Genomic DNA, 13811 nt, shown 5'->3' on the forward strand with positions numbered 1-13811 from the left:
GACAGGGTGCCCACCTCACTTTCATTACAGGAGGCCGAGTATTCAGTACCTAGTTGCTCTCCCACTAGTATTTATGCTATAATAATGAAGCTGGGCTGGGGCCTAAAACCTAATCTGGGCCTAAGAGGAAAGTAGAGATACGACAGACCTTGAAGAAGACAGCTTTGGCTTGAGGCTAGTTTGGTGTTGGACTAGGTGAACTCCAGAGTGCTCTAGTTTCAGTGGTGTACCTCTCCAGAAAATAAAATAATGGTACATATATAGGAATGCTGCTTCCACAGTTTAGATACCTTACATATGTGCATAGGTTCTTACAGTTAGAGTTCTGCTTTGAGAAGTCACTTATCTACTCCATGAATGTTTGAATCAATGCAAAACACCATTTCATAATTTTTTCTTGTGTATCCTTTATTACTCGTGTATTCTTATGGAAACTTTCTTCTCCTCCTGTAACTTTTCACCCAGTTTAGCTACAAAACAAGACAAACTAGAAAATACAACATACAATGTACTATAGACAGAGGAATATGTCTTGTTAGCATTCCCATTAAATATAGAAAATAAGGTTCTGTTACCATGACTAGCACCAGAACAGCTTGTACAAGCATGCTTTAAATATAAGTTGACTATTTCCCAGAGATTTTCCTTTTTGGGGCTTGTCACAATGTGATTTGTCGTTTATTTTAGGGTTTTCAAAGACCATTTAAAAAGCAACCAAATATATCCCCTCAAGAATTTAAAAAAATATTCCTGAACTGATTAAAGACAGCATTGAGCCCACCATATTCATAAAATTCTTGAATGAATTTTCACAAGTTCATTACTTAGAGTAGATTGGTTAAATCAGCATTATTTTCTAAATACTTTAAAACATTCAAACTGATTCAACCAAAACAAAGACTGAAGATTCTGGAGTGGTAACTAGTGTGGCTAACAAGCATTTATGTAATCTCCAGATCATCTATTCATGGTATATTATGAAAATCATGGCTTCATTATTTTTTAGTTCTAGTGAAAAATTTATATAAAAACATTTCAAAGACAGGTGCAGAATGTGCAATAGAGATCATAACAGTATCAACCAACATCTTTTATCCTACCAAATGTGAAGTCTGTATTGTTAAAACTATCCAATCCCCCTAAACTGTGAGATCATTTTAAAAGGTCAAGGATACAATTAACCACACATTCCTGGCGTGTTTCCTGCATTTGCGTTCAGAAAAACCAGCATTCTTGTTTTCACAAAAATAAATTCATGAGTTATTTGTATCTTGTGTTATCCCAGCCTCCGAGACCATTTCAGAAAAAACTCCTTGCTTAAGTAATAAATAATGTGGGGTATCAAATTCTACAATTCTTCCAGAGCCCAGAACAAGCACTCTGCAATACAGAAAAGAAAGGTATGAGGAAAACTGAGCTAGTCAGCCATACTTTCCATCCCTACTGAAGGTGTGGATTAGCTAGAACTCATTCGTTTAATAAGGGAAACCTCTTTTCAGTAGGCAACTCAGATGTTCATGAAGCTATGAACTCCTTCCCAAAAAAGGTTTTTGAAAATGAAATTTTGCCTTCTCACCTTACATTTTACAGTGCAATCAATTTACTCTGGAATATTAAATGGACTTGCTAGTAACTTGTGTTTGCAACTGGGATAAAAAGGAGTTAAAATTAGTTCAGCAATAAGAACAGGAGAAACTCTGTAGCACAGATAGTGTTTACTGTCAATAACTACTGCTTATATATATATATATATATATATATATATATATATATATACAATATACATATATATATACCATATATCATATGGGAGGTGGGGATAACTGTGAGGAAAGGGTCAAGACAGATCATGACTTTCATGTCTACCAACTTTGACAATGTCTAAACGAAGCCATGTGTTTTTTAAAATTGAATACTGAAACTTACCTTTCAGAATCCATGATTGTATGCAACCTGTGGGCTATAGTTAGTACGGTGCAGTTGCGAAACTCCCTCCGGATGGTGGACTGCACTAGGTTATCTGTTTCCATGTCAACAGAGGCTGTTGCCTCATCTAAGATCAGAATTTTTGTCTTCCGTAGCAAAGCACGGGCAAGACAGACAAGCTGCCTCTGCCCAACACTGTTAAACACACATTTGGAAAAGGTGTCATTTCAATAACTTTGCAAAAACATTGCTATGTTCCCACCCATAATAAATGCTAAATAATTCCTTAATCAGGTAATCAAAAAAGCAATGAGTAAGATAAAGTATTTAAATTGTGACTGAAACCAGGTGCTCACAATCTATTTTGGAGGCTCACCCCTGGTTCCATTTTCCAGAAGGATGTGTATTTGCATCCAGTTTCCACTTTAAGTTAATACCCAGTATTATATTCATGTCCTAGTATGGATACAGAGATAAATTTGAAAGAGACTGATATGCACAGCAGATGATAATTAAATTATGTGTTTTACAGTGGTGGGAGTTAGGGTAGAAGTTTTAAAGAATCGTTTATGCTTTCCTTGGAAGTGGCATATCCCTTGTAGAAATTTTTTTTTGAGGGGCAGATGCATTCCAATTTAATATTTATTCACTTTCCATTTCTGCTCTGCTTTTTTAAATTCTGGATTGCCAATTTGCTGCTAAGAGCTTATCACGCATTTATATACATTTTTCAGATTTTAGCAGACTGCAGTGATTTGGCTCTTAAATTTAGAAATTTTTATCCGAGGAAGTGTCACCTTCCTTGGCATATCTTTGAAATAACAATGCACTGTAAACAGGAACTGAACAGCTACTCCACTACACTAAGCAAATAATAGAAGATAAAATATAGGACGTACTATGATGTTCTCTTGGTTATATTTTGTTCCCATTCTTTTTCTTCTTACTCTTTATATTGTTACTTTTCTCTCTGATTTCAGTTATTCTGTTTGTGGCTGTTCTTTCCCTGCCCTGGACTATTTGCTCATTTCTCAAATATGCTATCATAAATCTTAAGGCCAGAACAGACCATTAGTTTATCTGGTCTGACCTCCTCTATAATATCACCATAAAATTTAATCCAGTTGTAATTTAGCTATGTGACCACAAATTGCTTTATTTACACGAGTAATTCTGTTTACAATGAGGAGGTCACTTTTGTCACATGGAAAAATATAAAATCAAGTTAGTACACCGGAAGAGTCCCCTAGTCCATAGATATTAAAAATTTTATACCTGAGGTTTTCACCACATTCTGAAATCTCATGAAGGAGCTTCTTGGGGAGTGACTCGACAAAATTCTTTAAGTCACACAACTCTACTGCCTCCCACAGCTCAAGATCAGAATATTTTCCAAAGGGATCCAAGTTAGACTGGAGGGTCCCAGAGAACAAGACAGGGTCCTAAGAAATAATAGAAACTGCCTAAGCAATATCATCACAAACCTTAAACACAAAACAAAACAATGTTTTTCAACAAACACTTCCAGGAATGTTGGGATTATTCTAGATATAATGCTTTTTAAAGTTAAACTATAATAACTGAAATCTGAGTGAAAACGCAAAACTAGGTGGGGCTAGCTATGCTCAAATTATTTAACACCACAAAGCCTAAAAGAACAAAAAGTGTGTGTGGTGTGTGTGTGTGTATGGTATGTCTTTGGTAAATGAAGGTACATATTCAAATATCTATTAAAAAAAGAAGAATGTGTACGGTTAGCAAAGAACATTACTTTAAAAAAAATCCATTAGCCTTCTATATATTTATCCATAGCTACTGTGGGCCAGTTTTTTAAAGGTATTGAGGCATCTAAAGGTGCAGATAGGCAAAAGCAGGTAAGTGCTCTTGAAAATCCCAGTACATGTCTATCTATGTTTTTTGGCACTTAAATACTTTTAAGAATGTGGCTCTCTGTTCTTTAGATGATGGCTTTAATATTAAATTGAAATTACCTACTATAAGACTACTTTTGATTTTGCAATATGACCAAGTATTATTTGATTACATCCAAAGCCCTCTTTTCTTGGGTCACACCCCTTAATGAATAACTTTGGAATTTTCAATATTAGCCATAATTCCAGTAATAACATCCTGATTTATTTTTTCCTCTGGTCAGTTGGTACAAAATGGGGCCTTCCTTATAGTTACAGTTTCAGCCTTTGGAATTTAGAATTTCTTCATGCATATGCAATAGCTAATGTTTGAATGAAATAGAAAGTGTCTATTCTGAAACAGATTGTACCTGTGGAATAATGTTAAGATTGCTACGTAGATCATGTAGTCCAATAGTTGATATGTCAATTCCATCTATAATTATTTGGCCTCTTGCGCTCTCTATAATTCTGAACAAGCAATTGGTGAGTGTTGATTTACCAGCTCCGGTTCTTCCTACAATTCCAACCTGGAACAAGACAGTTAAAAAAAAAAAAATTTCAATAGTGCAGGTTAATAGTTTAATAATGGATAGCTTAGTAAACTAATGCCTTTGAGTTCTTTTTAGTGACTTTCAACAACGTAGATAGAGAGCATGAACACTGCCTCTTTGTCCACAGTCAAGTGGCTTAGGCCCCAGATCTGATCTTCCTTAAATTTCTCATATTGTGGTTGGGAAATATAATCAGGATCCTGCCTGTCCATTTCTCTTTGGAGGATAGGAGGGAATTCACAAAGAAATAAATAAAAGGATCTGGGTTAATATTGGCCTCAGAAACACAAGTCATTTACTACGCATAAAACGCAAAAAAGAAAAAAAATGGCTGGGAAACATTTGTTTTCATGCTCCTAAAATGGACAGCAAAAGATAATTAAAAGCCATTTTATTAAAAAAAATAGGCTGTGTAAGTTTAGGGCGAGGCACTCAATACTTCAAAGGATTGGTTTCTACAGTTAATTACTACAGTATTACTAATCAAGGTACAATACAACCTGAAATGAAAGTCTGTCATTTAAAAATCTTGGTCCAGATCTTCAGCTGCTGTAAATCAGTGGAGTCCCATTCAAGTCAGTTGAGCTACATCAATTTACACCATCTGAGCATCTGGCCCCTTATATCTAACATTGCCATTAATAAAACTTAGATTAAAATATACTTTTTCCATTGGCTGTACAGCAGTTGAGAAAATACTTTCATAAACTCTAATTGCTTATTATTTGCATATCCAGTAAGAATTATCCTAATGTTGACTCCGTCAGTTATGCTTTATACATGAAATCTTTGAATGTAGAAAGGTAAGGGGCCCATTAAAATATGTTTGATTATTTTCTATTATGTACAATACCTTCTCTTTACTGTGCGTTTGGAAGGAGACATCTTGCAGGGCCAAACCAAGATCTGTTCTATACCGAGCTTGGTAATTAATGAACTCTATAATCCCTTTATTGGGCCATTCCATTGGTGGCCTTTTAGACATTATCCAGGGGGCCTGAAATTAAATTAACATTGTTTAGGCGCACTACATTTACATTTTCACAAGCCACTTAAAATATTTTATACAAGCCATTTATAGTTTTAAAAATACAAGTAAACACATGATAATGACTCAGATTCAATCTAATGCATTGAGTAGTCAGATACCTTAGTGGACATCAGGATTTTTAATTAAAAAATACTTTACCACATGATCCTTCTCAGCAACCAGATTCATACAAAGATTGCATATATTCATTTAGAGAGCTATCTTAGGTACCTTGATTATTCTACCAACTGAGTTTTGGAATAGACTCAGGCTTCCAAGGCCGTAACTACTAATAGTTTGTAACACATTCACTATTCTCAACAAAGTACAGCCTGCACCTTTCTAATAACAACTTTATTCAAGTCTGCAATGCCACTTACTTTGAAAAAATGCATAGGACACACTACTCACAGACAAGGTGAATGGTAATCAATGGCAGACAGTGGTTGACGTCTAGTCCCTTCCACCCCCATCGCTAATGAAATAAGATGAGTTCCACACAGCAGCCCTGTACTTCTGTGCTGCCTATCAACCATGTTGGAGTTCTAGATCAAGAGTGAACCCATGCTAGTTAGGTCAGGATTCACTTGGGCTTATTTGGTCCACTGTGGGAAGTAGTGGTATTTGAGAACAGCAGCCCAGTTCTCGGAGTCTGGAGCTCAAACCCTTGAAGCCTCCACAGAGGAGTTTTGACGGCAAAGAGGAGAGGGACATTCTGGAAAGCCAGCCCTTCTTTCCCTTCTTGTACCTCAGCAGGTTTGTTCTCCTCTCATGGAAGCAGAGGGGAACATTCCAGCCTAGAGTTGTGATGGACAACTGTTATTCTAGGTAATTCATCTTCTGTATCAGCCTAGTAGCAAGGGTTTTGATGACGGCAGATATCTCAAGCTGTGAAGTGAATGGAACATACCCTGTATTGTTGCACCACTGTATATTTCCGAATTGCAATCATGGGGTGTGATTGAAACTCATATAGACATACCCAACTAGCTGGATTAAAGCTAGCTCAGGTGCTAGAGCAGTGAAGCTGTGACAGCATGGGCTGTACAAGCCCTCCTGAAACTCTGGGTAACTACTCGGGCAGCTGCCAGGACTTCACTGCTCCAGTAGCCAAGCTAGCCAGAATTAAACCAGCTCAGGTTCATCTACACGAGCTGTCATCACGCTTCGTGACTGTAGTACAGACATACCCACAGACAAATTAGGATAGCAGTTCATAATGAGACTTAGATTTATTTGATATTTTTTTGTTTCTAACTACCATAGCTACCACAACGTCTTATGACAAGAAATTTATCGGTCAACATCAGAAATACAAAACTGTTCTGACCATTAGCGTAAAAAGAGAGAGTCAAATACATTAGCTCGTTAATGTATCATACTTTGAAAATGTATGTACATTATTAATTATTAGCCAACATTTCTATTAGTCATTTAATTACTTTCCTTTTTTTTTCAGTTGGCTATTAGCGTATACACATATACGAAATAGTATCCAAGTACTCCGTTTATCTTCAGTCTTTTAAAATGCTCACCTCTTTGTCCATTCTTTCATATTCACAAACTCTTTCAATGGAAACTCCATTAGTTTCAATTTCACATGCTTTACGCACCCAAAAATTCAGACTTTGAGTTATCTGAAAAAAAGAAGATAAATACATGGGATGGTCTATGTTTACTTGGTCCTGGCACAGCATAGTGGGCTGGCCTTGACTTCCTGAGGTCCCCTCCAACCTTACATTTCTATGATCCACTCCATAGAATGTGCTAAATTGCTTGGTCTTCCTAAACAGTATAATATATTTCAGAATTGTATTATGGATAGCAACAAACAGCATCAAAATACAAGGTCAGCTGCTTAGATAGTTCCAGAAGATGCAGAGCACAAGTCAGGAGTTGGTATGCAAAGCTGGCTTTAAGCTTTCATTTTCACTTCATCAATCCCAGCACTGCTCTAAGCGTTTCTTCCACCATTTGCTGTGTTAGCGCAGCCCAAGGAGCTGAAAAACTAGCTCAGGATCAGTGTAGGGTACAAGGCACCCCGACTATCCCCTTTCTCCCAGTAACCACACTCCCCTTCTGTGTTACGCTGGCAGGGAGGAAGTGTGGCTTTAAGAGTCTCTGTGCTGTCTGTACACTGCTGCAGTATTCCCTTTACACTGGGATAATCCTCCCTGAGCCATTTACACAAGTATTTTAGCAGTGTGGCAAAAACAGCAGCAGTGCACCTGAGATTCTGGTCCACAGTGTCTGCCAAATCACTTCTAGCCTCAAGCATTGAAAAGCTATTTTTGCAGGTACTAGAGCTACCTAGTCCAATATTTGCAAATTAATGCAGTGGAGCCTAGTTTTATGTGTGAATTCTCACAGTTGCCCTGTGATGGCTATGAAATGACACACTCAGTTACAGCAGTACAAAATGAGGCTCTTTTAACTGTTCTGCAACATTTTAAATTATATATCAGAACTAGAAATTAAACTTTAAAAAACTGGAAGGTGACACGCTGGGTTAAAATCTTGTCTTGAAGTAGGAATATTTAAAGATGAACCTAAAAGCTTCTTAACAAAAAAAAAAAAAAAATGAACTGTGTTGAGATCCCATATTTAACCAAATGTGTATAATGTCAAATGTCAAAAGCTAGTTTGCAATATACTTACCTGCAAAGACCTAAATTCAGAGCTGTGATCCTCCAGTTAAGATGACTATATTTCAGTGCTAAGGCATACAGGAAATGAAATAACCTGTCCTGTGTTGATGCAATCTGTTGCAGGGAAATCACAGAACACTGAATTTAGGTCTTAGCAGGTATAAAGTCTTGCAGTAATGTGACAGGGTGTACTTGCCCTGCACTGGGCAGGTAAGGGTTAACCTCAGTCTCTGGGCTGAGGAAACTACGCCCCTTCACCCCTACTGGGCATGCTCCCACTGCAGCACTAGTATAAAAAAAGCAGCAGCTCGGCTCATTCAGTACAGACAACCAAGGAAGAAGGATGCCCATTGCAGGCTTCATCCCAGGAGCTACTGCAGCCTCTGACTGTGGATGCTGGAGGCATGGAGACTCAGGCAGACAACCAAGGTGGGGCTCTGTGGATGCCTGAGAAAGGTCAGAATTGCTGGAGACTGTGCACACCGTGGAGCCTGGAGACCTCAAAGATGCAGTACTACAGGAGATGGTAGGAAGTGGGCCGGGGGGGCAGCAACGAGGCAGATCTAACTATCGTACTGTGAGGTGTCAATGTTTTGCAGCTGGATCCCTGCTGACCCAGTGGTGGAACCCTCTGCCACTGGCAGGGCCGTGACATGGGACCTGTACCAGGCCCCACAGCCCCTGAAAGCAAGGGTGGCCAAGTAGACTCTGACCACCAGGCCTCACAGCCCCTGAAGGCAGGGGCAGCCCAACAGCTCAACCATGGGGCGACAGTGCCCTCACCCTGCCCCAAACAGATGGCACGGTGTGCTTGCCCCATGACAAGTAGCCAGTATCGTCTTCATGGGAACACTTTACCCCAAAGTGCATACATTCTAATTTTAGACCACAGGATGAGTGAGAGACCGGGAAAGTACACAGGTGGTAGGACAAAATTATCAAGATACTGTGGATGATTGGGTTTGTCTTGGGTTTTTAAACTCTTTTAAAATCATTAGGTTTTATTATCTCTTTAGCTATTAATCAACTCCTTATTAAAAGGGACATGAATGTCAAATGTAGCCTCCAAGGTACTATATTTTTTTTTTTTTTTTTTTTTTTTTTTTAATAACATAGGGCCAGTAGAAATGTTTCCATAGTTTCCACAGTAATTCTTGCCTTCCATATGAAATGTTGTAGAAGCATCAAAACTATACCATCACTTACATTTAGTGCATATGATATGGATAAGCCCACTGTAGAGGAATTCACAGTATTTCCAGCCAGCATTGCAAACCAGGCGGCAAAGAAAACCATCAGGTTTCCTAGAAATTCAAGCCTGACAGCCAACCACCTGTAGTCAAAGTAGCCAGAAAAAAAAAATGACATAAGGAATTATTATGGCACATTGATTAAAGTAAAATATAAACAATTAGCTCTTATAGCTCTCTTCATCAACCTGTTTTACAAAGACAGTAAGTATCATCATCTCCATTTTACAGATGGGGAAACTGAGGCAGAGAGACAGTAAGTGATTTGCCCAAGATTATCCAACAGAATAGTGGCAGAGCTGGAACAGTCCAGTGCTCTGTAAACTAGGCCAGACTGCCTCCCTACTTCATAGAATTAGACAGCAACTCCACATAAAGACTGAATTTAGCTTTGAGTTTTATAAGTCTGATTTATCTCCTACTCCCTTGGAATAAATCTCTCCCTCCTGCAATTGCACAATGTATTTTATGCTGGGACAGGATAAAATTCTAGCCCCATTGAAATCAATGTCAAAACTCCCATCGACTTCAATGGGGCCAGGATTTCATTCTTATTGTTTCAATGATATACACAAAACCATAACACTCTTTACTAAAATTCTACACCTTAAAAACACACCTTATGTTAACATCTGGAAAATGAAGTTAAAGGATCTAACCCCATTTCCCTGCTGAAGTCTAAACCCTCATCACTTCATCAACCCATCTGACTTACAATTTCAGCACCTTGAAGAACATATTATCATTCTAATATACGCAGTAGATATACTTGAAGCAACAGAGATTCACTTTTAAAAAATTCAGATTTTAACATAAATTATCTTTTTAAAGTGAGAAACATTGACATGCTCATGAAATACGCACTAATTTTATCTCTTTATAAAATCATATGGGGAAAAATTAGTCAGTTTATCATGCTCCTCTTCCAGCAGCTGTTAGTAGACTTTATTATTATAGAATATTCTCATCTCTGAGCAAGCATGTCCATTTCCTATAAGATATGAACCATGAAGCCAGTGCTAAGAGTGCTGAATAAGTTACAATACTTACACATGTTTTTAGGCTTATTTTCACCTCTCAACAGGCTTGCTCCCATTGAAGCTAATTTTTTTAGCCACAGATTTCAAGAGGAGCAGGATTTGGCCCACCATGTGTAACTTCTGTAAATTCTAGGTTGTTAATACAGTACCTGTTTGAGATAACATTATTGTAGAAGCAAACCAAGTTCTCATTCACCACATCTTTGTTTTGTCTAATGAATCTTTCCTGGTGTCCAAATGCTCGGATTGTAGACAGTCCTAAGAGAGTTTCAGTGAAGTGGGAGATCACAGGAGTGTGTGATGCTCCAGCTAATCGTCGGATTTGTCGTGAACTAGCTATGTAGTATCGCTAAGGAAACAGATACAAAAAGAGCAGATTCTAAGTAACTGTAAAGGTTGGAAAAAGTTTCACACAGCTTTGAAAGTTCAAGTATAACTTGTGGATTTGCATATAGTAATAAAAAGGTCAAACAATTTGAGCACAGAACGTTTCAAAAATTTCTCTTAATTCAGAGGGGGTGGACAATATCTGTGCCTTAGTGTAATGACCAGGCATGTAAACTACTAGAATGGCTAGCAGTAAGAAGAGTGTCATTTCTAAAATTGTCACATTCCTGTTGTAACACACACCCACTAAGGAATCTTAATTTTCATTAGTATAATTATGTGTACATTCAACTCCATGCTCAAAGGTTGATATCAGCCACTCTGCTCCATCCTTTATATCTAGTAGCATAGCCTATACTATGAACATGTCTCTCTTCAACAGAGACTGGTGTGGAAATACGGAAGCCAATGTTTCAAAGGACAGTTTCTGACACATTAAATGACAGTTGAAATTAAGGGATTTCTCTAAATTCCTGTTCCTCAATGCTATAATAATTCATATCTGTGCTATGTATTGTTTTGCAGCAAGCTAGGCCCTACAAATATCTGCACATGTTGTTCCAGGGTAGCACACACTCTGCTTCAGTTTTTACCTTGTTTTCCCATATCACAGGTCCATTTTTTTTGTCAGACAATTATAGGGGTTTTCTTAGAGGATCTACAATATAACATCTTATGCGAGGGAGATAGGGTAGAAGATGCCCAAGAAAGAAGGGAAGTCGCTGAAAAAGACAGGCAATGTGTTCTACTACTCTGGATACTTGTGAGAAGCATGAGGATCTTTTTAGGAGTCAGCTTTAAAAAGTGGAGGAGAGGGGGGGTTGGTGTGGCAGAATACTCAAATATAAGGGTTTTATTAGGTGTTTTTACTTTGACTTTTCATGTAAAATTTACAATTTACCCCCAATTGTTTTAGATACTTAATACTTAATCTTGTTTCTCTCTCTCTCTCTCACACACTCTACATATCTTGTTGTAAAAGTTTAACCAACTTACCTGGATAATAAAATACAGGTATCCAAGGGGAAAAACTACCACTATGAAGAGTGGTGAAGCAAATATGATCACGAGAATAGTTCCAATAACATCTAGTGTACAGTTTAACCAGGTCCGTAAGTAGTAATGGAAGCGCATATCGATTATAAATATGTCCTGTGATATTAAACACATGCATTAAAACTGTAGACATTTCTCAAGAAACCACCCTTAGACTCTGAACTTAAACAACCAAAATCCTTTTACTGTGGCAAAAATTGTTTGGGGGGGGGGGGGGGGACGGGAGGGAAATTCTGGTGACATACTAATATACAATAAATTAATTGTAGTCCATCTAATACTACAATAGATATAATTACTTGCCTTTTCCCATCTCAATTTTGCTCAGTAGACTTTGCTAGAGGCTTGTTGCTAAAATATCTGAGCGTTCCATAGTTGGTGAGCATGCTCTGTAGCTTACTGTGTCAAACTGAACTGCCACCCTGGATCGGACACAGACAAATTCATAGTGGCAGCTATTGCTGCTTCCCCTCTCAAAATACTATTTAGCCAAGGGAAGGCATACAAGGATGGGAACCAGAGATCATGAATTCAACTCTCAACTTTTTCTACTCACTCCTGTTATTTCTGTTCCTTTCATAATCTGTATTATTAATCAAGGCCTCGTAACCCATTGAGAGGTTACAAAAGCTAGGAACAAAACCCTGATTCTCAGATCCAAGTCTCATTTACTTAACTACACTGTCTCAAAAAGAAGTGACCAGATCTAAGTGCTTGGTTATGCTTTTTGTTTCAGTGCAATATGCATCCTCCTAGGGTCCAGTCCACAGAAGATAGCACCAACTGCACATCATCCTTTAGCTCAAGTAGAAGTCTATGGGTAGTCCTGAACCTTATGGGTTCAAACTGTGTTTATGACAGGATTGGGGAGCATTACAGTTATACGTTATAGAATTCTTTTACATTTTAAAATATGTAAGATGTTACATACAAAAAATAAATTACAAATGTTATGGCTGCAAAGTCAAGCACCCAAAAGTTAGGAAATGTCATTCCCCAAGCACTGTCCATTCTGTGCACTGAATGAGCTATTGGTTGGGGAAGAGGGGGGAGATCCCGCTTTAGTGTTCCTTCAGCATAGTTTGTCTAATCTTTTGATTATAAAGTAGCAATGCATTAGCAAGTAGGGTTGTAAAATACTTAACGGTTAACCGATAAGTATTAGTCTTACCGTTAAGTCTAAGGCTATGTACACACTGACAGCGGCAAATTCACCACCATCAGATGGATCTATCTAGATCAATTGAGCGCGTCTTCACTGCTGCTCAATCGATCCGGAAATCGATCTAATAAAACCACCTCCCCAAAAAGCGTAGAGAGAGTCCACACCACCAGTTAACTGATGAGTATTTGGCCTGGTCTACACTGCAAAATTTGGTGGCAGTTGACAGGAGTTACGCAAGCTACACAGAGTAGTTTGTGTAACTCCCGTCAACTTTGTAACTTCCCTTTAGCACGCCATCTCCAGTATGTTGTGCCGACAAGAAATGCGTTCCCATCAATGCAGCGCTACGCTTTTTGGGGAGGCAGTTTTATTATCATAGAATATTAGAATTGGAAGGGACCTCAGGAGATCATCTAGTCCAACCCCTTGCTCAAAGCAGGACTAACCTCAGCTAAATCATCCCAGCCAGGGCTTTGTCAAGCTGCAGCTTAAAAACCTCCTAAAGATGGAGATTCCACCACCTCCCTAGGTAACCCATTCCAGTGCTTCACCACCCTCCTAGTGAAAAAGTTTTTCCTAATATCCAACCTAGATCTCCCCCATTGCAACTTGAGATCACTGCTCCTTGTTCTGTCATCTACTACCATTGAGAACAGTCTAGCTCCATCCTCCCTGGAACCCCCTTTCAGGTAGTTAAAGGCTGCTATCAAATCCCCCCTCATTCTTCCCTTCAGCAGACTAAAGAAACATAGTTCCCTCAGCCTCTCCTCAGAAGTCTTGTGCTCCAGCCCCTAATCATTTTTGTTGCCCTCCGCTGGACTCTCTCCAACTTGCCCACATCCTTC

General features: G+C 38.4%; 1 protein-coding gene across 2 annotated transcripts in view; it reads right to left on the reverse strand.

Annotated features, from left to right (window-relative positions):
• Positions 1–373: 373 nt before the first annotated feature.
• LOC137149704 (multidrug resistance-associated protein 1-like) overlaps positions 374–13811 on the reverse strand; it is a 53874-nt gene continuing 40436 nt past the window's right edge. The window contains exons 20-28 of one of the 2 annotated variants that reach the window (XM_067543259.1): positions 11742–11897; positions 10508–10707; positions 9275–9401; positions 6956–7057; positions 5244–5387; positions 4208–4366; positions 3202–3368; positions 1927–2121; positions 374–1380 (exon numbers count right to left, since the gene is read on the reverse strand). In XM_067543259.1, the coding sequence (XP_067399360.1) occupies positions 1254–1380; positions 1927–2121; positions 3202–3368; positions 4208–4366; positions 5244–5387; positions 6956–7057; positions 9275–9401; positions 10508–10707; positions 11742–11897 (1377 nt within the window). In that variant the 3' untranslated portion in view covers positions 374–1253. Of the gene's footprint in view, positions 1381–1926; positions 2383–3201; positions 3369–4207; positions 4367–5243; positions 5388–6955; positions 7058–9274; positions 9402–10507; positions 10708–11741; positions 11898–13811 lie in introns of those variants that run through there. The other variant, XM_067543269.1, reaches the window with a different exon arrangement.

The sequence above is a fragment of the Emydura macquarii genome, unplaced genomic scaffold, assembly GCF_026122565.2.
Source record: "Emydura macquarii macquarii isolate MOO-44397 ecotype Brisbane River unplaced genomic scaffold, CSIRO-AGI_Emac_v2 contig_75, whole genome shotgun sequence".
Classification (NCBI taxonomy): Eukaryota; Metazoa; Chordata; order Testudines; family Chelidae; genus Emydura; species Emydura macquarii.